The sequence below is a fragment of the Typopeltis vanoorti genome, chromosome 19, assembly GCF_054136105.1.
Source record: "Typopeltis vanoorti isolate ZY-2024b chromosome 19, IOZ_Tvanoo_1.0, whole genome shotgun sequence".
NCBI classification, from domain to species: domain Eukaryota; kingdom Metazoa; phylum Arthropoda; class Arachnida; order Uropygi; family Thelyphonidae; genus Typopeltis; species Typopeltis vanoorti.
In genome coordinates this window covers 97,738,593-97,761,636 of record NC_143567.1, presented here as the reverse complement: position 1 = coordinate 97,761,636, position 23,044 = coordinate 97,738,593, and the positions used below count along the sequence as shown (strand labels likewise).

The 23,044-nt window shown below is 37.4% G+C and overlaps 1 protein-coding gene across 2 annotated transcripts in view; it reads right to left on the bottom strand.

Moving 5' to 3' along the window:
- The window catches only part of LOC150096381 (calcium uniporter protein, mitochondrial-like), a 147,687-nt gene that overhangs the window by 103,203 nt on the left and 21,440 nt on the right, over positions 1-23,044 (bottom strand). The window contains exon 2 of one of the 2 annotated variants that reach the window (XM_090409152.1): positions 12,259-12,361. The exons of the other annotated variant lie outside the window; for it this stretch is intronic. Within the exon in view, the coding sequence (XP_090265278.1) occupies positions 12,259-12,361 (103 nt within the window). The remainder of the gene's footprint in view (positions 1-12,258; positions 12,362-23,044) is intronic. 2 annotated transcript variants of the gene reach the window in all.

Genomic DNA, 23,044 nt, shown 5'->3' with positions numbered 1-23,044 from the left:
TTTTAAGTATTTCCTCCTCTTTGGCACCTTTACTATCCTGGCGCACGTGTACGTTGCACATATGGCCGGCACGCCCCTGTAACCAAGTGAAAAAACTTCCAACTTCTTCAACCTTTGAGGACTGCTATCTGATTAGTGACCACCAAACAATCAACATCAATAAGAAATCTCCTGCTCTACATCATGCACCTCTGGAGACGTATTTCATGGAAAGGTTTGAAGAAACGTGCCATTGCATTTGATATCTCCAAGGCTTGTGATAGGGTCTGGCATCGAGGACTTCTCAACAAATTACCATCATATGGGCTGCCTTCATCCTTGTAATTTAATTGGATTGTCAGTTTTCTCTCAAATTGATCCTTAGATAATAGTGGATGGTGTTCTATCTTCACTTTCCTGTTAATGCAGGTGTCCATCAGAGCTCTGTCATTTTACTCACCCTCTTCCTGATTCATATAAATGGCTTGCTTTCATTGACATCAAACCCTATTTATAGTTTTGCTGATGATAGCACATGCCACTCATATAACAAGCCTTGCAATGCTCAACAGCTCATGCTTCAAGATCATCTATAATAAGTGTTCTGAATCTGATCTTCATGGTGTCCTCGATTGGGGTGAAAGCAATTTAGTCAACTTCAATGCTTCCAAAATGCAGTTCTGTTTGTTTTCCCATAAAAAAAGACCTCAGATCTTCTCTGCTTGCTTTTGATAATGCTGAGCACAACAATCAAGACCAAATCTCTCTTCTTGCACTGACTCTTACTGCAAACCTTTCCTGGTACAATCATATCAATTCTGTAGCATCAACAGCTTCCAAAAATATTGGAATCCTTTTCTGATCAAAATGGTACTTCTCTGCTGAATAGTTACTTATTCTGTATAAATCCCAAACCAGACCAACACTAGAATACCGCTCTCGTATATGGTGGGGTGGTGCACCTAATGCCTCCCTAAAATTTCTTGATGCTGTTCAGAAAAGGGCCTGTTGATTAATGACAGCCACTTTCCCATAGAAGATCAGTTTCTGCATTGTATCTCTTCTACAGATATTTCCACGGCCAATTTTCAGCAGAACTAGCATCCATTATGCCTCCCATTTCTGCCAGATCTACAAGAACTTGAGCAATAGCTTGTTTACATCCCTTTACAGTCAAACTAGAAAGATATGGAACCTAATGAACATGCTATTCCCAGTAATCTTTCATTCCATCAACCTCAATTCTGTGGCCCAGCCTCTCCCATGAAGCATTTCCAAAGGACTAACAGATCTCCAAAAGTTCAAAAAGAATATCAACAGATTATTCTACTCCTGAAAGGCTGAAATAAGCTCTATCCTGTTCTACCTTTTCAGTGTGGGAGAAATAAAAAAAAAAAAATGATATTAATAAAATTATTTCATAAAATAATTTTTCAATAAAATGCATATATTTTTGATAATGCTGAGCTCATATAACTAACAAATTAATAAATAATAAAATATCCATAGAAAGATTATTTTTGGTTACTTTTTTTGCTTGGTCGCAAAATATATATTTTACTTAATTTTTTTTATTATTATTATCAACTACAACAACATAACTACACACCCTTTTTTTTTTTATGGAACAAAATGATTTATATATATATATATATATATATATATATATATATATAAACAACATTTCTTCAACAAATCTTCAACTTCATAAGATTCATCCCACAGACCTGGTACCATCTTGGTCACTCGCCTCTCAATCCTCTCCTCCTCCTCATTATCACCAAGAAACCCTAGCACCCAGATCTGTATGCAGTATCAAGGCTCAGTAAAGAGGAACAATAACCTGCTTGTCTCTGCTCATCAAGGTATTCTTCAGCAACAAATAATCTGATGAGCTGCTTTAGCCCCTTTTGCTATGTATCCTCCTAAACTTTTAACTCCTATCCACTAACATTCCCAAATCTCTGGCTTCGTCAATTTCCTGGAGTACAGTTCCACCAATATATATACAGTTAGTAATCTTTTCACCCCAAAATGCATAACCTTACACTTTGCCACATTAAGCTGACATACATTCTCCTTTGCTCAGTCTGCCAATCTATTCAAATCATCCTCCAAAATTCTGACATCATCAGCAAATAACTGAACAGTTCCTCTCAGATCCTTTCCTTATCATTAATGTACAAATTAAACAGCAGTGGTCCTAGAATAGAACTCTGCTTCATGCCACTGGTTACAGGCCTTCTTTGGGATTCTACTCCTGAACAAACTACTCTCTGATATCTTTCCATCAACCACCCTCCTATCCATCTCACCAATCCTATATCCATCCCGATGTACTGCAGTTTACTGATTAGAATTCTATCTGGTATCCTGTCAAAGGCCTTAGCAAAGTCCAACAGTATCACTGTAAATCCATTACACTTATCCAGTTCAGCAGTCACTGTATTATAAAACGTGAGCAAGTTACTAAGGCATGATCTACCCCTCACAAAACCATGCTGTCCTCCATACAGTATCCCATTTCCATCTATCCATTTCTGTATTTTGCTCGACCAACTTTTCCAATACTCTGACAACAACTCCTGATATGCTGATCAGTCATTGCGCCTCCTCCATGCAATGGAACTATTTTTCCCCTCTTTCCACCTCTTTGGGACTAACTCAGCACTGAGACTTAGATTAAACAATATGGTCAAGGGCACTGACAATGCTCTCGTTACTTCACATAAAACCCTAGCTGGTATGCCATCCAATCCCACAGCTGTATTAACATTAAAGTTCTTTAATATGCTATGCACCTCCATTTCATTTACCTCAGTTTCCTACATAAGCCTTTGGCTCTCTCATTCCTTCAATATCACCACCTGGATGATGTACTCTTACAAAGTGTTCACAGGTAATGATTAATGATCCCTTAGTAACTGAATTAATTCCATTTCCTACCACCCATATATCTCCTCCTCTTTCCAATCTATGTTCCCATAGTTGAAATCCCCCATAAATAATTGCCTGTACTACTCCACTCATTGAATCTATTTGCCGATGCATACTACCTCCATCATCTTTTCCATCCACTGGTCTATAGCAGCATCGAACTGTATATTTTGTTCTGCTGGCCTCTATTTTATACCAGACAGCTTCAAATGTGCTAATTTCACTGTCCTGCAGTTGAACTTCTACTCTCTTTGGTTGCAGTTCACTGGCTATCAACAATAACCCTTCCCCCCTCCCCATTCTATTCTCTCTATCCTCCCTAAACACACTATATCATTCACATTCTATCCCACAAACTATACCATCCTCTGTTAGCCATGTCTCAGTAATGCCAATAACCTAAAAATCCAAAATCGACATTACATAATTCCATCTTCGTTCCATGTTATAGATCCAAGCTGTCTCCTAAGCTTGTCATAATCACCAGCCTTATAGTTCCACACACAGCCTTTCCCTCATAAAAGTCGGCATATGGCTAGTCACAACCCAGGTGATCACTTTATGATCACTCTCACCAACTAGAGGAAAGTGTGAGACCCCACTCACAATTACATTCGCTGATGAAATGATCAGATCTAAAAACTCGATCCTCACATGCTCTCTTTCAAGTGCTGCCTGAGATACTAATCTCTCAAGAACTCAAGAAATTAATTACCCGTATTCCCAAATGCTATCTCTTAATTCCAATCTATACTGCCATAATTAAAATCACTCATAATAATTATCCTTCCTTTGTTTACTAATCCAAGTTGTTTATACATTTCTTCATCACCACCCTCCACATTTCCGGGCCTATAGCAACATCCAACTAAATACCTATCAACTTCCATACTGCCTCATAACCATTGCCACTATTTCCCTCTTTCATGTCTATTTTATGTAGACATAATTCCCCTGCTATCATCAGCAACACTCTACCTCCCCTCTTGTCCTTTCTATCCTAGCAAAAAATACCGCACCCTTCCATTTCTATTCCTGTTAGAATATCATCTTCATTCAAGCATATTTCGCTTATTCCAATGATTTGGGAGCAAATAAACTCAATCAGTAAAACCAATTCATCTCCCTTATTTCTGTTACTTCTGGCATTTGTAAACAAACACAGTAATTCGTTTTTAGGTCTATAACCAGTCCTATCCAAGCCACTTGTTGGCTGCGATTTGTTCACCACACCTGCCCAATCACCTTTATCACCACTTACCACATATCTGCTCAATCTCAATTTCCCCACCCATATCACAATATCATCTTCATACACACATTCGCTGCTACTTTCAACATCCACTCTTCCTGTCCACCCGGGCTCCCATTTCCCTGTTCTGGTTGCATTCCTGTTCTCTCTTCATCTCTCACACACTACTACTACTATTTTCACTGCCAAGCACTTCTGTCTCTTTAATACCACTCTCCTGATTTTATATTTCATCTCTTGCACATATCACACACTGTGCCTCCATCCAGTACACTCACTCCAAAGCCATTGAAATGCAACCCATTACGCCTGTATAATTTCATTCTTCCCTAGAACACATGCGATACATCCACAAACTGTACTCCCTTCTCCTTATACAGTTCTGCTAGCATACCATTCGTGATTTTGGATCTTCGTCACAACTCATTGTTTTCATACCTCGACAGCACCCTGATAGCCTTCCCCACTACACTGTTATCTTTCAGTCTTCTCAAGTAGGTAGCCACATCTGCTCTGGATAGTTCTGATCCTGTTGGATGACCAAATCTTCCTAGGAAGAACAAAACAAGGCTGCAGAGTACAGGAATCTTCAACCAGGAAGCCATTTGTTGGAAGATTGTTGAACCAGTGTTCTCTCTCTCTCTCCACATGTCAGGTGTTGATGGTAAGGCAGCTGAAGAGAGTTTGTCCATGGACCAGAAAGGATTTCTTGATTTTAGGTGAAGACTAGGTGGATTTATGAGAGTCTGGTGCAGGGACAGAAGTGGGTTACTCATTCCTTTATTAAATTCTTTAATCAAGGCTTGTCTTCTCCGTATATTTGGTGGAGCAATATTAGATAGGACAGGCAACCAGGGAAGAGGAGTCTTTTGCAGAGTCCCACTAATTGTGCACATGGTAGAGTTTAGCTGGGTTCTATAATGTTAGTGTGCGCGCTTCTTTCTCAGATGGGAGGCAGAGTATTCTGCTGCAGAAAATGCGAGGGCTAGCGCAAACGACCTTAGGACTTCTGCACCACAACCCCAGGTTGTTCCAGCAAGCCTTGAAATTATATTATTCCTTGTTTTAATTTTGTTGGACAGGTTGGTGATGTGCCTATTATAGGTTGGGCTTCTGTCGAGGCTCACGCCAAGGTATTTCGGGTGAGGCTCATATTCTACCATTTTACCACAGAAAGAGAGGTTGAGGTGTCGATTTGCCTCTGCATTGTTGAAGTGGAATACCGTGGACAAGGTTTTTGTTGGATTTGGCTTCAGGTACTACTGCCTGAAACACTCTTCCAGGATGTTCAGGTCTGTGTTCAAGGTTGATTCCAGGTTGGCAAAGGAGGTAAATTAGTGTAGGATGATCGCTAGGTCATTGGTGTACATATATTTGCCTTGAGCTAGTATGTGGTAAGTCGGACACGTAGATGTTAAAGAGTAAAGGGTCTAACACAGAGCCCTATGGGAAACCATTGTGGAGGAATCTGGGCCTGCCTTTTTTTTTCTACCGATATGCCAGCCGGATCTTTCTGTTGGAGAGAATGGATTCAAGAAGATCAAAAGTATTTTTGCACCTTATAATAATGCCTAGCTTTAGGAGGAGGCCCCTGATCCAGACTGCGTCATAAGCTGATGTTAGGTCAATGAAAGTGACTCCAGATTTAAGTTTCTTCTGGAAGCCTGCTTCAATCTGTGTTGTCAGAGGCCAGGACCTAGTGACAGCAACTCCTTCCTGACCTGAAGCCAGAAACTCGGAGAGGATAATCCACTCCTGCAGCCTTGCCATTCTTGGTGAGTTTTAACTACTCAACTGAAAATGACGTGTATATATGTCCAGGTTACTAAGGATGTGAAGTGCATATTAAAGTTTGATATTGCATTGAAATATATGATAGATATGAAGTGTAGAGAAGTGATGTATTTTATCCATATCGATGGTGACATGGTTAAGGCTTCCTGTACCTCTTCCCGAGATACTGGGTGTACAAGTTCAGGAAGCTCGGAGGCCCATTTACAGGTTTTTTCTGATGGAAGATTGCACAGTTATTTTATCACTCCAATAATAAGGTGGTGGTCTCCCAATCTTCTCCCATGAGCACACATGGCTTATAGTCATGAATACATCCCAGCCATATGCCGGTCCCGAGCACAGATAAAATCGGGGAGTTGGGGAAAGCAAAAGGTGAACTACCCTGTAAAAATCTCACCAGGAATACTTTGTGGGCAAGGCCTACAAAGTCATCTATGGCTGGAAATGACTGAAAGGGAAAACCAAGACCAGGTCTCCAAATGGGTGATGAAATTCATCTCCTGCCTAAAAACATTTGCAAACATCTACATAGTATTTGAACAAATATAATCTTTGTGCTCACTTATTCTCCTGCATACTTAAGTGGATGGTATCTCCAATGTCCAAGTACACCCCCTCTATAAATATTGCTTTATTCCTGAATATTTGTTTATCTGTTTATGAAGAATTCTGAAGTTCTATTATGATGTCGTAATTTGACTACACATCATTGTGATTTGAAGAGTCAGCTGAGTGTTATATGTTCTTGTTTCAAAATAGACTGTACTTACTTTATCACTGAAGATGGGTTGAGCTGATCTTTCCAAAATAACTGATGTTTACATTATTGATAAATGTAAAGCATTACTGTGCTTATGCATATTCTATGTTTGAACCACAGGTTCAGACATGCTACAAGAATATATGTACGTTTACTGCACAAAATAAGACCTTCATTCACCAACTTGCTAAAACCTGATATTCTGAATAGGGAAAGGCTCTTTGCATTTAATCATCACCAAGAAAAATGACATGGAAATTCTGATACTAAGATGGAATCCATGGTATGCAAGCATCCTAGTTCCTCTCCGAAAAGCAGAAGCTTAGAAACAAATGCCTCTTACTGAAGCCAAAAAATACAATGGTATTATAAAACAAATTCACTGTAGCTAAATATCCATTTTAACAAACTATTCTTGAGATCAATACAAGCTGTTCATCACTTTCTCTGAATTGGATATTATAGTTAACTATCACTAACTTGCCTGATCTCAAGAATAGTTTTAGGCTGGGCATGTCAGCCTAAAACGTGAAAAAAGAAAAGGATTTTAGTGGATTTTAGTTCTCAAGGCAAGACATTTAGTACAGCTGCTTATGAAGCTTTACTGGTGAATAATGTTCACCACAAGAAGTCTAGTTTAGTCTAATAAGATATCATTATACCCATCACTTTCTCTCTCTCTAAAAGCCTTTAGCAATGGCTTAACAAGCAACAGCAAAATGACAAGAATAGAGATGCAGGAATATGTAGTCTTTCGTGAAAAAAGAAAAGGCAAAAAAGGAGGAGGAAAAGTGTTTTTGATGATGCAAACGAGTTGTGCCTATCTAAGATGGAGATGCAAGGAGCAAATACTGATAGTGGTTTTGAAGCAGTCTGGTGTGAAGTGGAGGTGGATAGGTTGAAATGTTTAGTAGCATGTCACTATAGACCTGGTAATGTGGAAAGCAGTGAGAAGGAAATGTTTAGACAAACTGGTCTGACTAATAAGAAAAAGGTGATAATTATGGGCAATTTCAATTATGGTAGTATAGACTGCAATGAAGAGACAGTATCAGGAACCAGAGAGAATGAACCAGGAACCAGAGATCTTGAGTTTCAAAGAAATAACAACCTTAAGCAGTACATAACAGAGGCTACACGTGGATCAACGGTCTTGTATTTGATTATCTAATCAGAAGATATTGTTGTAAATGAAGTGTCACGTCTTCCTCTAGTTGCTGAAAGTGACCATAAAGTGATCACTTGGGTGGTGGCCAGCCATATCTGGACTTTTGTGACAAAGGGTTATATGTGAAACTATAAGGTGGATGATTATGACAAACTCAGAAGACAGCTTGCAGCGATATCATGGAATCAGGAATTGGATGGGAAGGAAATCAATGCTGCCTGGTCTCTAAAAAGAAAGTATCTAGCAGAGGCAATGACTGAGTGTATTCCGGAGGTCAGGAGATTAAATAAGGTAGGTATAAAATGATGACTGAAGAGGTGAAGCATGCATTCTGGAAGAGAAAGGCATTGTTGAGGTGGCACAAGATGAAAGGAGATAATCAGTTACATGAGGAGTACAAACAGCAAGCAAGGAAGGCGACTCACTTTCACAAATGACACTAAAAGAAATTCTAGGGAGTTTTTTTGATATGTGGTCAGTAGAAAGAATGATTATGGGAGGAGGATGTTGGTCAATGATAATAGGAGAATGATGAACACTGAGGAGGATATAGTTCAGATGTTGAATGTGCAGCTCATTAACCACCTTACTGGCCATTATGGATCAAATACGCTTCCTCATACGCTTCGTATCCATCATATATTTCAATGTAATATCAATGGTAATGCAATTTTGATATGCACTTCACATCCATGATAACCCTGATGTCTATAGATGTCTTGGCCGGTAGATTGGCTGGTTTGTTACATTATAACAAAATGTAAACCTTGAGAGTAGTGGGAATGGGGGGGAGAAATCAATGATGGTGAGTAAGCAGGAGATATACGAGGAATTGTGTAAACTTGATGGTAACAATGCCATGGGACTTGATGGAATTTCACTGTGTATCTTGAGAGAATATTCCAGGGAGTTAACAACTTTAATGTACATTTTTAACATGAGTCTTAGATTAGCCCAAGTTCCAAAGAAGTGGAAAGATGGCAAAATTGTTTTGCTTCATAAAGGAGATGATAAGACTAAGGCTTCGAATTATAGGCCAATCTGCTTGTCTAGAGTTGAGGTGAAGGTGTTGGAGAAGGTAGTGAGGACAAGGATTCAGAACTGGGTTCACAGCAGTAGAATTCTCTTTAATTGACAGCATAGGTTTGCTAAAGGAAGACTGTGTTTTAGCAATCGGCTTACTTATTATAAGAGGGTGACGAATACATTGGACAAGGGGGAGATGCATATACAGTAGTATATATAGATTATGTAAAGGCTTTCGATAGATTGCCACATGACAAACTAGTAGTTAAATTGGAACAGATGGGGCTGGATAGTAGATTAGTCTATTGGATTAGAGATTGGCTGTTTGATAGGTATCAGCATGTTGTGTATGGGGGGAGTGATATTCCCAGAAGAGGAAATTCACCAGTGTCGTGCCTCAGGGGTCTGTTCTGGAGCCATTGTTTAATTTGTATGTAAATGACATTAGTAAGGACTTTAATGGCAATATACAGTTGTTTGCAGATGATGCAAAGTTGGAGTTATGAGAAGTAAAGCAGATGTTGTAGCTTTGCAAGAGGACCTAAATAGACTGTGTGAATGGGTAGGTGTGGGGATGTAAGTTCAACATAGCAAAGCATAAGGTTTTAAAATTTGGGAAGCAAAGATGGGATGCAGAGTACAGGACTAGTGGGGATATTTTAGAGGAGGTGGAGAAGAAAGATCTAGGAGTAATGGTGGATAGGGACTTGAAATTTCATGCAGATTTTGTGAAAACTGTGAGGACAACACAGCAGATTATTGGAATAAGGGGAGAACACTGATGTGCAAAAGTAAGGATGTTTTGATTCCATTTAGTTGACTGGTTTTCAAAAGGATGATGAGATGTTGAGGATTCAGAGACAATCGACTAAGTTGGTTTCTGGTCTCTGGAATGTGGAATATGAGGACAGATGGAGAGAATTAAAATTACAGAGCCTAGTGGATAGAAGGAAGAAGGGAGATCACGATCAAGACGTATAAGTTGGTAAGGGGGTAATTACCAGATTAACATAGATGAGATTGTTCATAGAATATCTGGAGACAAGGGGGGGGGGGACGAGAGACCATCCCTGGAAGCTGTATAACGCAGGTGTGAGCAATGGGAAGGAGTTGATTTTTTGCATGGAGAGTGGTATGCATAGTAAGAGTGTGGTGACTGCAGGACAGTGAATGCATTTAAGTCGAGGTAAGATGAATTGTGCTTGCAAAAGTGGGACCTCCCAGGATAAATCTCTTGACTCTGGAGGTCTCGTGATAATAAATATAACGTGGCTTTGCGCTTCTCAACCATATGCCTGGGGAAGGAGTGTCCTAGGTTCGATTCCAGTCGGTGACGTGAGGAGCTGAAGGATCTTCCTCAGCCATAGCCAAGTTAGCCAGTCTTGGGCATGGACAGCAGGGTTTTTTCCCCAGTTTATTCTGGGGTTTTTCATCCCGCAAAGCAGGCAAACTGGCCTTTAGAACTCAACACTACAGGCCATAGGATACACCTGGGCATAAGGCTGACCACCTTATCCTGTAAACGGAGTGAGGTCCGATGACCAATGGACCCTCGACACCGCAAGGTAAAAGAGGGTATAAGGAAGATGATGAAGATGATGATAGAAGAATTTTATGTTCTTCCTATAGTCTTAACTTCTACTACTGTAGCATCATCACAAGTACCTTAACACAATGAGAAAAGAAAACAGCTTTAAGATTTAGCCACTTGTATATTTGGATATAATCCACTTAAATTTTAAATAAAAAAAAAATAAAAAAAAACTGGGAGACATTATGAATCCCCTCTTATATTAATGTGCTTAACATGAGGTTAAATGTTTCTTTAGTATTTCTTTCTTTTAGGGTTACACGGTGATCAGCATTCATTTTAAAAATTTTATGGAATTTACAACTGTGTTAAAAAACTTTTTTTATTATCCTGATGTTGCGATCTTCACATCAAGATCATCATCTGGAGCGTGCATAAATATACAGGACAAGCTGAGTTACATCATTAACTGTAAGCTAGAGAAAAAATGATTTGATCACATGTTATTCTACTGGCGTGACCTCTGGTAAAAAAAAAATAATAAAATAAAATAAAAAATAAAATAAATAAAAATAAAAATAAAAAATAAATTTTTACATCAAGCTAAATTCTATTTTACAATGACAGGAATAAACATTCTTTTAGATGGCTTTCTTTCAGAAACAACTGGTGTCCTATTTTTAGTATTACAATTCTTATTAGCACCTTTAAAGTGTGACACCTTTAAACCTCCTGTTTCACACTTTAAAGGTGCTCAAAGCCACCTTTAAACCTCCTGCAAAATCAAAAAGCTTACTCAACTCATCCAAAGACCCACTCCACTAGCTCACCCTGGAGTATACCGGATTTATTGTACGTGCAACATACCATATATAGGAGAAACAGTATGCACTATTCCTATTAGACAAAAAGAACATAAACGACACATTAAATATAATAATTATGGTGAAGCTGGCCTATCTGATCATGCCCTGAATACCTCACACAGAATTGATTGGAAAACCACCAGCTGTCTACATCACACTAGAACATGGTACGAACGGAAATTCAAGAAAGCCTGTGAAATTATTATCAACCACCCCAATCTGAACAACAATGATGGTCTAAAAATCCCAAACATATGGAAGGTATATATTCGACCTTCCTCACCAAGAACAACTATAAACAGGACTGTAGAAAATCCAGTATTGTAAATCAAAAATAAGAATTGTAATACTAAAAATAGGACACCAATTGTTTCTGAAAGAAAACCATCTAAAAGAATGTTTATTCCTGTCATTGTAAAATAGAATTTAGCTTGATGTAAAAATTTATTTTTTATTTTTATTTATTTTTTTATTTTTTTCACCAGAGGTCATGCCAGTAGAATAACATGTGATCAAATCATTGTTTCTCTAGCTTACAGTTAATGATGTAACTCAGCTTGTCCTGTATATATTTTTATTTTTATTTATTTTTTTATTTTTTTCACCAGAGGTCATGCCAGTAGAATAACATGTGATCAAATCATTGTTTCTCTAGCTTACAGTTAATGATGTAACTCAGCTTGTCCTGTATATTTATGTACGCTCCAGATGATGATCTTGATGTGAAGATCGAAACGTCAGGATAATAAAAGAAGTTTTTTTTAACACGGTTGTAAATTCCATAAAATTTTTTTAATGAATTTCTTTAGTATTTCATTTTTTTATATGAAATACTAAATTTTATTTGAAGAATCTGCAGTTATGCAAAAGTTTCAAAATTTCAATATTCAAATTGCTTTATTATTATTATGTAAAACCTATATTTCAGTAATCAGTTAAACTCACCATCACTGCTGTTAGGAACCATTCCAGACAGATTCATACATAATATTCTTAAAGCAGTCAAATGACCACAGCATCTTAAATGAAACTGCTTACATCTCCATCTCTAAAACAATAAAAAATATAACATTCCAATGTCAGGATAATTGATGTAATATAAAATATGAACTAAAATTACTTCATGTTTTTTTGTATAGTTTGGTTATTTGTACCACTAACAAATAATTTAAAAATCCCTGCTTAAATTGTATAAAAGACATTGTCGTCTTCAAAAGGCCCACTGTCAAACATATAACTCATTCATTGTTTCCACACTCACCATTCTCTCAGGCAGTGTAATCCACTTCCCATGCAAAAAACCTGCTATTGCTCTCCTGGGATGGCTTCTTGTTCTACCCTCCCTCTCTCTCTCTGCCCTTCTATGAAAAATCTCTTAAAAGCTGATCCCAAAAATGTGCCTTATCAACTCATGTCTCCATCATAATACCGTCATCTTCCTATCCAAAAGCTCTGCAAATTGTATTTCCTCAGTCTTCCTTCATACCCAGCATATTCTGTGCAAACATTATATGTCAATGTTCTCCACAATCTGTTGTGATATTGTCACAATTTTAGTACCATGTATAATTTTAAGTCTTTGTCTGCATATACCTTATCTCCTAAAGACAACCCTAGCAATTGTGTACTACGCATCTTAGCCTTGCTTTTGAAGTTTTAAAATCTTACATTTTGTATCACTGAACTGGCTACTCCATTTGTCTGCTCACTCACACAGCCTATTGAAATCCTCATTTAAGTTCAAAAACCTTCTCTATCACTCACTGTTTTTCCCCAACTTACTCTGCATCATCTGCAAGCAACTACATATCCAGATTTAAACCACTCCCAATATGGTAAAAAAATATAAAATATATATATAGTCATATCATGTATATAATTTTTTTTTATTCTGCTAGAGTCCTATAAAGCCATGGTAGGCTTCATCAGGAATATAAAGATTAGAAAATTAACTATATAAAAAATAATAATAAATCTTGAAATATTAACTAAAGTCAACAGAATCCATGCTCTAATACACTAGTTCAAAAGCTAAGGACAAACAATATTTTTACCTGTATATGAAAAAACTTTCAATGACTACAGCCAAACATGGACATAAATTTATTGCTAGGATACTAATAAATTATATTACACAAAAACACATTTTAGAAAATTATGGAGACAACTACCATGTTTGAGTAAAACTTTAGTTTAATATAAATCAAAATCCACATTCGACATTTCAACCTTTATATCAAGGTCATCTTCTGGAGCATATATACCATATACAGAGAAACAAGCTGCACTACAATCTACATGGTTTGTTAAAGTTACTGACCAACCGTTACAATTATTGGCCTGACCTCTTGGTGAAAAAAAAAAAAAAACTTACATCAAAGCTAGAGTCCTATCATTAATATTATCTATTGGTTGTAAAATTATATTGGGAGCAACAACAAGTCTATAAATATATATTTTAACACCATGATTATACATATAAATTCCGACCAGTTGGTATGGAATGGTTTCCAATACTAGCTGAAGGTTGCCTAGAGTCCTGAAGTATGCGCTGAATGTGTGCCATCCAGATTCTTGGAATTTTCATGCCACCATTATTGTTGATATTTGGGTGGTTTATCAGAATTTGGCAGGCTTCCTTAAATTTTCTTTCGTACCACGTTTTTCTATGGTGTAGAGAGTGGGAACTTTTCTGGTCGATTTGATGTAAGGTGTTGAGAGTGTGATCTGAGAGGCCTGCTTCACCAAAGTTGTTTTTAATGTGTCTTATGTGTTTTTTTTTTTACTTACATATAGGGATTGTACATCCTGTTTCACCAATGTACAGTATGTTACAGGTGCAGTTGATGCAATACACTCCAGGATGTGCCAATGGGAAGAGTGGATCCTTAGAGGAGTTGAATATGTTTTTAAGTTTTGTAGGTGGTTTAAAGGTGGCATTGAGATTGTAATGGTGTAGGATTCTGTTGATTTTTTCTGATAACCCTTTAATGTATGGGATTGCTATGGTTTTACTGTAATCTAGATTCTTTTTTGATGATGTTTTATGCAGTACTTTATTAATAGTATTTTTGTTATAGCCATTATTTATAAATGTGTTGCTGATGATTTTTAGTTCCTGTTTCAGAGCTAGCTGGTTAGAGTAAACTGTTATAGCTCTGTTTTTAAGAGTGTTAATGACTCCATATTTTTGTGATGGGTGGTGGGATGATTTGGCCAACGTGTGTTAGTTTGCGGTAGACCGTGAAGGATAGACTGCCTGAAGGAAGACATGTGACCAGTGTATCTAAGAACAGGAGAGAGTTCTGATTTTCAATTTCGATAGTAAATTGTATGTGTTCATGTTGTTTGTTCAGGTGGCTAAGGAACGTGTTTAGCGTTTGTTGCCCATGTGGCCATATAACGAACAGATTGCCAACGTATCTAAGCCACACTGTAGGTTTCAGAGTGGAGGATTCAAGAGCACTTTGCTCAAATGTTTCCATATAAAAGTTGGCAATTGGTGGGGATAGTGGTGAGCCCATGGCCATACCTTCTTTTTGTAGGTAAAATTTATTTTGCCACATGAAGTAACCGGAATGTAGTACGTGGATGAAGAGGGCTGTAATGTCGGGCGGAAATTTGTTCAGTAGGAGAAGAGTTGTGTCAATGATTGGGACATTTGCGAAATGGGCAGAAATGTCGAAACTGACTAATAAGTCATCTTTGTTGAGTGTTATGTTTTTAATTTTGTTTATATAGTGTTGTGTGTTCTTCATATAAGAGAGGGAATGACCTACCAACTCCTTCAGTGTTGACGCTAATTTCTTGGCTAATGGTAATTATGGCTATCTATACCTTCCACAATAGGAATAGATAGCGGCACATTTAGTTTGTGTACTTTCGGGACACCATATATTCTGAGAGAGCAGGCGTAATGGGCTATAAGTTTTTTTAACCGTGTCTGATGGCCATGATGGACTTAAGTAATTTCTCTGTTTTATTCTTTATCCTGTTTGTTGGGTTATAGTTTACCAGCTAATTCATCTGATGGATGGATGGATGGTGACCTGTCAAGGATGACAGTGGCATTGCCTTTATCCGATTTTGTTATAATTATGTCTTAATTAGCTTTCAGAGACTTGATTGCTGTTAGTTCCGTTTTTGTAAGCTAGTTTTGTATGGTTTTCTTATTGTTCAGAACATTACTGATTTCTAATCGTATTTTATTGGATATATTATTGGGTAGGGACCTAATGCCTCTTTCTATGTGGTAAATAAAATACAATTTATTGACCATTTTAGGTGCTACTGCATAGTTAAGGCCTTTATCAAGTAGCACAAGTCGGCCGCTATTTAAGGTGTGGCTTGATAAGTTGATCACATGGTTCTTGCTTGCAAGTGGTTGGTCACTCCTCGTCTCCCTAGTTTGTTGTTCACTGTTGGAGTTACTTACCGGATAGGAGATCTTTTGATTGGTTGGATACGTATGATTGGCAGCCATATTTCGCCGTTGTTTCATAATGTGAAATTTGGACTTGAGTTTTTCTTTGTTGTTTTCTAGGATATATTTGGTCGAATTATCAGTAATTCTTTCATGTAGTTGTAGAACATCTGGATTTATATAACTCGATAGTTCGGATTGCAATTATGAAACCTGATTTTTCGTTATTGCTAGGTTTTTGCGGGCTATGTGGATTTGCTCTCTAATTATAGCTTTCTCTGTGCGGTCATATATATGAGGTGTTTACCATACCGATTGCTACGCTTGCGAGTATCATTTCCATGGATGATGAAGATCGTTTCTTTTAGGCTTACAAGGTGACCCGAACATATTTTCGAAAATTATGGAGACAACTTTGCGGATGATGCGAAGCTGGGAAGGATTACTAGTAATAGTGCAGATGTGGAAGCCCTGCAAGAGGATTTAAATAAGCTAGATATATGGGCAAATGAATGGGGGTGTCAGTTTAATGCAGCAAAATGTAAGGTCTTGAGGTTTGGGAAACATCGATGGGATGCTGCATACTCTATGGGAGGAGTTATACTGGAGGAAGTAGGGGAGACAAGAGATCTGGGGTTGATGATTGATAGAAACCTGAAGTTAAGGGGACATATTGCAAAGGTAGTAAAGGTAACACAGAGGATTGCTGCTATTATGAGAAGGACACTGACCTGCAGAGATAAGAGGGTTATCATTCCATTGTATAAGTCTCTGATCAGACCATACTTGGACTATTGTTCTCATATTTGGTCCCCAGGATTTGAAGGGGATAAATTAACTGTGGAAAGGATACAAAGATGGATGACAAAGATGGTTATGAGGATCAGCTGAGGGAATGTGGACTGCAGAGTTTGGTGGATAGAAGAAGGAGAGGTGATATGATTGAGACTTTTAAACTGTTTAGAAGTGGTTACAGGGTTGACACTGGGGAGTTCTTTTGCTTGGTTGAACAGCGGGAAGGAGTGATGACAAGAGGCCATCCCTGGAAGTTACGAAAGGAAACTGTGAGCAAGAGGGTAAGGAGTGGTTTCTTTGCGTGGAGGGTGGTTGAACCGTTGAATGCATTGCCTGATGGAGTGGTGGGAGCAAGAACGGTCAATGAGTTTAAAGAGTGGTATGATAGACTTTGTGTTTCTTAGGAAGGACCTCCCACGATGAGTCTTTTGACTCCATGGAGGCCTGAATAATAATAATAACCGTGTTTCAGTAAAACTTTAGTTTTAATATAAACCAAAATCCACATTCGACATTTCGACCTTTATATCAAGGTCATCATCTGGAGCATATATACTATATACCCAAAAACCAGCTGCACTACAATCTACATGGTATGTTAAAGTTACTGACCAACCGTTACAACAATTATTGGCCTGAACTCTGGTGAAAATCAGAGGTCAGGCCAATCAGTATGGTAAGTTAAAGCTTACTTCCTGTACCAAATCAGTACGGTAAATTAAAGATATTTCCCTCATGATCAATCGGCTGGCCTTTTTAAAGAGATGCAGAGACAGTAACCTTATTCCTATCTGCATCAAGCTGAAAAAGCAATTTACGTCCACTAAAGCACTTCGTATATATGACCGCACAGAGAAAGCAATCAAGTCTTTGAAAGCTAATCAAGACATAATTATAACAAAATCGGATAAAGGCAATGCCACTATTGTCCTTGACAGGTCAACATCCATCCATCAAATGAATCAACTAGTATCCAATAACAGCACCTATCAGCTGGAAAACTATAACTCAACAAACAGGATAAAGACTAAAACAGAGAAATTACTTAAGTCGGTCACTTCATGGCCATCAGACATGGTTAAAAAATTTATACCCCATTACGCCCACTCTCTCAGAATATATGATGTCCCGAAGGTTCACAAACAAAATGTGCCGGTATCTATACCTATTGTGGAAGGTATAGATAGCCCTAATTACCACTTAGCCAAAAAATTAGTGTCAACACTGAAGGAGTTGGTAGGACATTCCCCCTCCTACATAAAGAACACACAACACTTTATAAACAAAATTAAAAACATAACACTCGACAAAGATAACATATTAGTCAGTTCCGACATTTCTGCAATTTTTACAAATGTCCCAATCAATGATACAATTCTTCTCCAATGGAACAAATTTCCGCCCGACATTACAGCCCTCTTCATCCACGTACTACATTCCAGTTACTTCGTGTGGCAAAATAAATTTTACCTACAAAAAGAAGGTATGGCCATGGGCTCACCACTATCCCCACCAATTGCTAACTTTTATATGGAAACATTTGAGCAAAGTGCTCTTGAATCCTCCACTCTGAAACCTACAGTGTGGCTTAGATACGTTGGCAATCTGTTCGTTATATGGCCACATGGGCAACAAACGCTAAACACATTCCTTAGCCACCTGAACAAACAACATGAACACATACAATTTACTATCGAAATTCAAAATCAGAACTCTCTCCTGTTCTTAGATACACTGGTCACATGTCTTCCTTCAGGCAGTCTATCCTTCACGGTCTACCGCAAACTAACACACGTTGGCCAAATCATCCCACCACCCATCACAAAAATATGGAGTCATTAACACTCTTAAAAACAGAGCTATAACAGTTTACTCTAACCAGCTAGCTCTGAAACAGGAACTAAAAATCATCAGCAACACATTTATAAATAATGGCTATAACAAAAATACTATTAATAAAGTACTGCATAAAACATCATCAAAAAAAGAATCTAGATTACAGTAAAACCATAGCAATCCCATACATTAAAGGGTTATCAGAAAAAATCAACAGAATCCTACACCATTACAATCTCAATGCCACCTTTAAACCACCTACAAAATTTAAAAACAGATTCAACTCCTCTAAGGATCCACTCCTCCCATTGGCATATCCTGGAGTGTATTGCATCAACTGCACCTGTAATGTACTGTACATTGGTGAAACAGGACATACAATCCCTATATGTAAGTAAAAAAAAAACACATAAGACACATTAAATATAACAATTTTGGTGAAGCAGGCCTCCCAGATCATGCTCTCAACACCTTACACCAAATCGACTGGAAAAGTACCCACTCTATACACCATACAAAAACCTGGTAAGAAAGAAAATTTAAGGAAGCCTGCCAAATTCTGATAAACCACCCAAATATCAACAATAATGGTGGAATGAAAATTCCAAGAATCTGGATGGCACACATTCAGCCTACTTAATATTTAGTATCCAGCATACTTCAGGACTCTAGGCAACCTTCAGCTAGTATTGGAAACCATTCCATACCAACTGGTTGGAATTTACTGTATATTCCAGCGTACAAGTCGACCTGGCTATACGCCAGGTCAACATTGGAATTTTTTGAGTTTAATTCAGTTTTTATAGTATACTCATCGTATAAGTTGACTCGAAAAATTTCTTTTTCGTATTGACCAGTTGACCAATATTGAACTAAAGTGCAATGGCTCCTTTTAAAAGAATGAAATATGATGCGAGTTTTAAGTGCAAAGTGATTAAATTTGCAAAAGAAAATACTAACCTGTGTTGCTGCACGTCAGTTTGAAGTAACCGAAAAACTAGTTCGTGATTGGAGAAAAAATGAAACTTTAATAATGAAAATGCCAAAAAATAAGTGCGCATTACGGAAAGGAATTTGTTAGTAGCCTCTTCTGGAATTACTTTGGTAACTATGTGTGAATGGGTAGCAAAAGCATGGGATGAAATAAAACCAGATACAGTAATAAAATCTTTTAAAAAATGTGCTATATCTAACAAATTAGATGGGTCGGAAGATGATTTTGTTTAGAATGATGAAGAAATTGATGCTAAATCTGATGGAGAAAACGAATACAATTTATATGACGATATACCGAAAGAAATTACAGAACTAGAGGTAGAATGAACTTTTTATACATTCAGACAGTGAAAATTAAATTTTAATTATGTAGTTAGTTACCTACCTATTTTCTTTTGTAAATAAATAATTAAATAACATATAAATAATTTTTTTTCTGTAAATAAATTTGATATAAGTTGATATATTTTTACTTATTTGCCCTTTTTATGTATTGGTAATAAATTTAACAGAGTATGATACGTACTAGTTTTTTCTTGGAAAGCAATCAATTTTTGACCCCGTGTATATGACCTAAAAAATTTAGTACTTTTTTTTTCAATGCTGAAAAGTCGATTTTTATTCCGGAATATATGGTATATGTATAATCATGGTGTTAAAATATATATTTATAGACTTATTGTTGCTCCCAATGTAATTTTACAACCAATAGATAATATTAATGATAGGACTCTAGCGTTGAAGTTTCTTTTTTTTTTTTTTTTTTCACCAAGAGGTCAGGCCAATAATTGTTGTAACGGTTGGTCAGTAACTTTAACAAACCATGTAGATTGTAGTGCAGCTTGTTTCTCTGTATATGGTATGTATTGCTCCCGAAGATGACCTTGATATAAAGGTCGAAACGTCGAATGTGGAATTTGGTTTATATTAAACTCAAGTTTTACTCAAACCAGGTTGTTGTCTCCATAATTTTCTAAAATGTATTCAGATCACCATGTAAACCTAAAAGAACGGATTACACAAAAAATGTGTTATAAATTTCTTACAAATTAAACTGCAATACGCTTCTGGCAAAAGTTCCAAATTTCCTAAGGATATAGTTAAGGAATTAATGTATAGTGCTTGCAGAAAACTATGTGGAAAGACTTTTATATTCGGTATGGAATATGTAATGCAGCTCTCACAATGTTGTGCCATGCTTAGCACCAAGTGATTCAGGAGTTCTTGAGGCAAACCGATTCACTCCTCCTTCAGAGCAATGATAAGGCCTTTTTTGTTTTCTGCAGGGAAATTCTGAGCAGCAATGCATCTTGCTATTGTGTTCCAAATATGTTTTTTATTGGTTGAGATCTGGGGAGCATGCTGGCCAATCGATTCAATTAATATCCTTAATCTCCAGAGGTATCAACCACTACTCGTGTACAATGAGGTGTGGAATTGTCATCCATAAAAATTAATTCTTCACCAACAGCACCATAGTTCAATCAAACATGATGCTGAACAACTTCGTTGCAATATTGTTCACCAGTCATATTCCCTTTTTCCAGCACTTGAAGCTCGGCATGTCAATTAATCATAATACTTCCCCACACCATGACCCCAGTACCACCATATCTATCCCTTTCAAGAACATTCTTGCAATGGTAAGCAGTACCAATTTCACACTAGAACAAGTGTGTCTAGAATCAGAGGAAAGACTAAAATGACTCATCTGTAAGGAGTACATTAGCCCATGTCATGTCCAATTTTTATGGATACAACACCACTGAAAACGTGCTCTACAATGAGCTGTGAATAAAAGGACATTACAGGCCTTCAGGCATATAAGCCTACTTGTTGCAGTTTTTCGAGATATCAGCAAACCTGCTTGAATGGAGCTGACTTGCAAGCTGACCTGCCATGGCGTGTCGATTACATTTGGTTGTTATAACCAAAAATCAGTCTTCATGCTCCATAGTAGAGTGAGGGCGACCTCTTAGCAAACATCTGAACACATTCATTGGTTTGAAATGTTACCCAGAGTGTGGATACAACAACATGTGAGATTCCAAACTCATTGGCAATATCAATAATTCTGCAGCCTTCTTCAAGCTTTCCAATAATACCTCCTTGCATGAAATCATCTAGATGATGATGTCTTTGAGACATTACAAGACATCCAACTTTGCAACTTTATTCCTTCATGAAAAGAACTTCTTTCAAAACACAATTCACTTAGCGTAGCCTCTTGCCTTTTATTCTGTTGAGTGTTACATGACTCCTTTGCATACAATTCAAAAATTTGAATGTGTATCAACTTTCTACTCGAAACTGTCATTTATACAAATTGCCACAAGCTGATTCATCTGAATTTGCTGATGGAATCTTTAGAAATAGTGTTCATCCTTGGGTTTTGGACACCTTATAGTGTTCATCCTTGTATACGATGGTTGATATTTGTTGGCATATCATATGCATATTTCATTGTGATATCAACTATCATTTTTAAATGATTCTATGAACATTGATTAGAGATAGCATTACATCCAAGCCTCCATGGAGTCCAAAGACCTATCGTGGGATTTCAAGGATTTATTCTGCATTTACATGTATTCAAATGGAACCTTCATTTTCCTGAAGAAGTATACTATAGTGAAAAGGAGGCCAGCAGAATAAAACATTTACATGTCATTATATCTGATTATTTTAAGCATGACTAATAACCAGAGAAGCTTTTATTATTATTATCCAGACTTCCATGGAGTCAAAAGACTCATCGTGGGAGGTCATTTCTAGGAAACACAAAGTTCATCATACCACTACTTGAACCCATTGACCATTCCCACTCCAACCACTCTCTCAGGCAATGGATTCCAAGGTTCAACCACCCTCCATGCAGAGAAACCACTCCTCACCCTCTTGCACACAGCCTGCTATCGTAACTTCTAGGGATGGCCACTTGTCATCGCACCTTCCCACCATTCCACCAAGTGAAAGAACTCTCCAATGTCTATCCTGTAACTGCCTCTCAACAGTTTAAAAGTCTCAATCATATCACCTCTCCTTCTTCTATCCACCAAACTCTGCAGTGCACATTCCCTCAGTCGATCCTCATAACTCATATTGTACAGGTGATTTGACTTTCAAATCACCAACTCTCTGATACCTATCAGTCAGCCAATCCTGAATCCATTTGACTAACCCGACATTTAAACTCATATGCTGCAATTTAAATATCAGCTTATCATGCGACACCCTATCAAATGCCTTTGCAAAAAAAAAAAAAAAAAAAAGGCATTATATGCCTTTTCCTCATCAACTGCTCTTGTCACTTTATTATAAAAGGCAATCATATTACTAACATAGCTTACTATCATAATTAACACACTATTCCGTAGTTTTGTTTGTAACACTAATATCATGATTCATCACATAAGAGTACACCAGAGAGAGTCTTATACAGAAAGATCCAATTTGCCAGTTTTGGTCATTCCCCTGCATATGTGATCCTACATATGCATGTTTTAAGCTAGAAAGGGAAAAAACTCTTGCTGGAATGCTTCATGTTAGGGAAATGACCTGCATGTGAATATCACTGGAGGGAATTCTCATCATGTTTAGAATAATTTATAAATTCTCTTAAAGGGCTTTTCATATATAGTGTCCTCTCAATTATCTAGTTCTGACCAGAAAATCAATTTG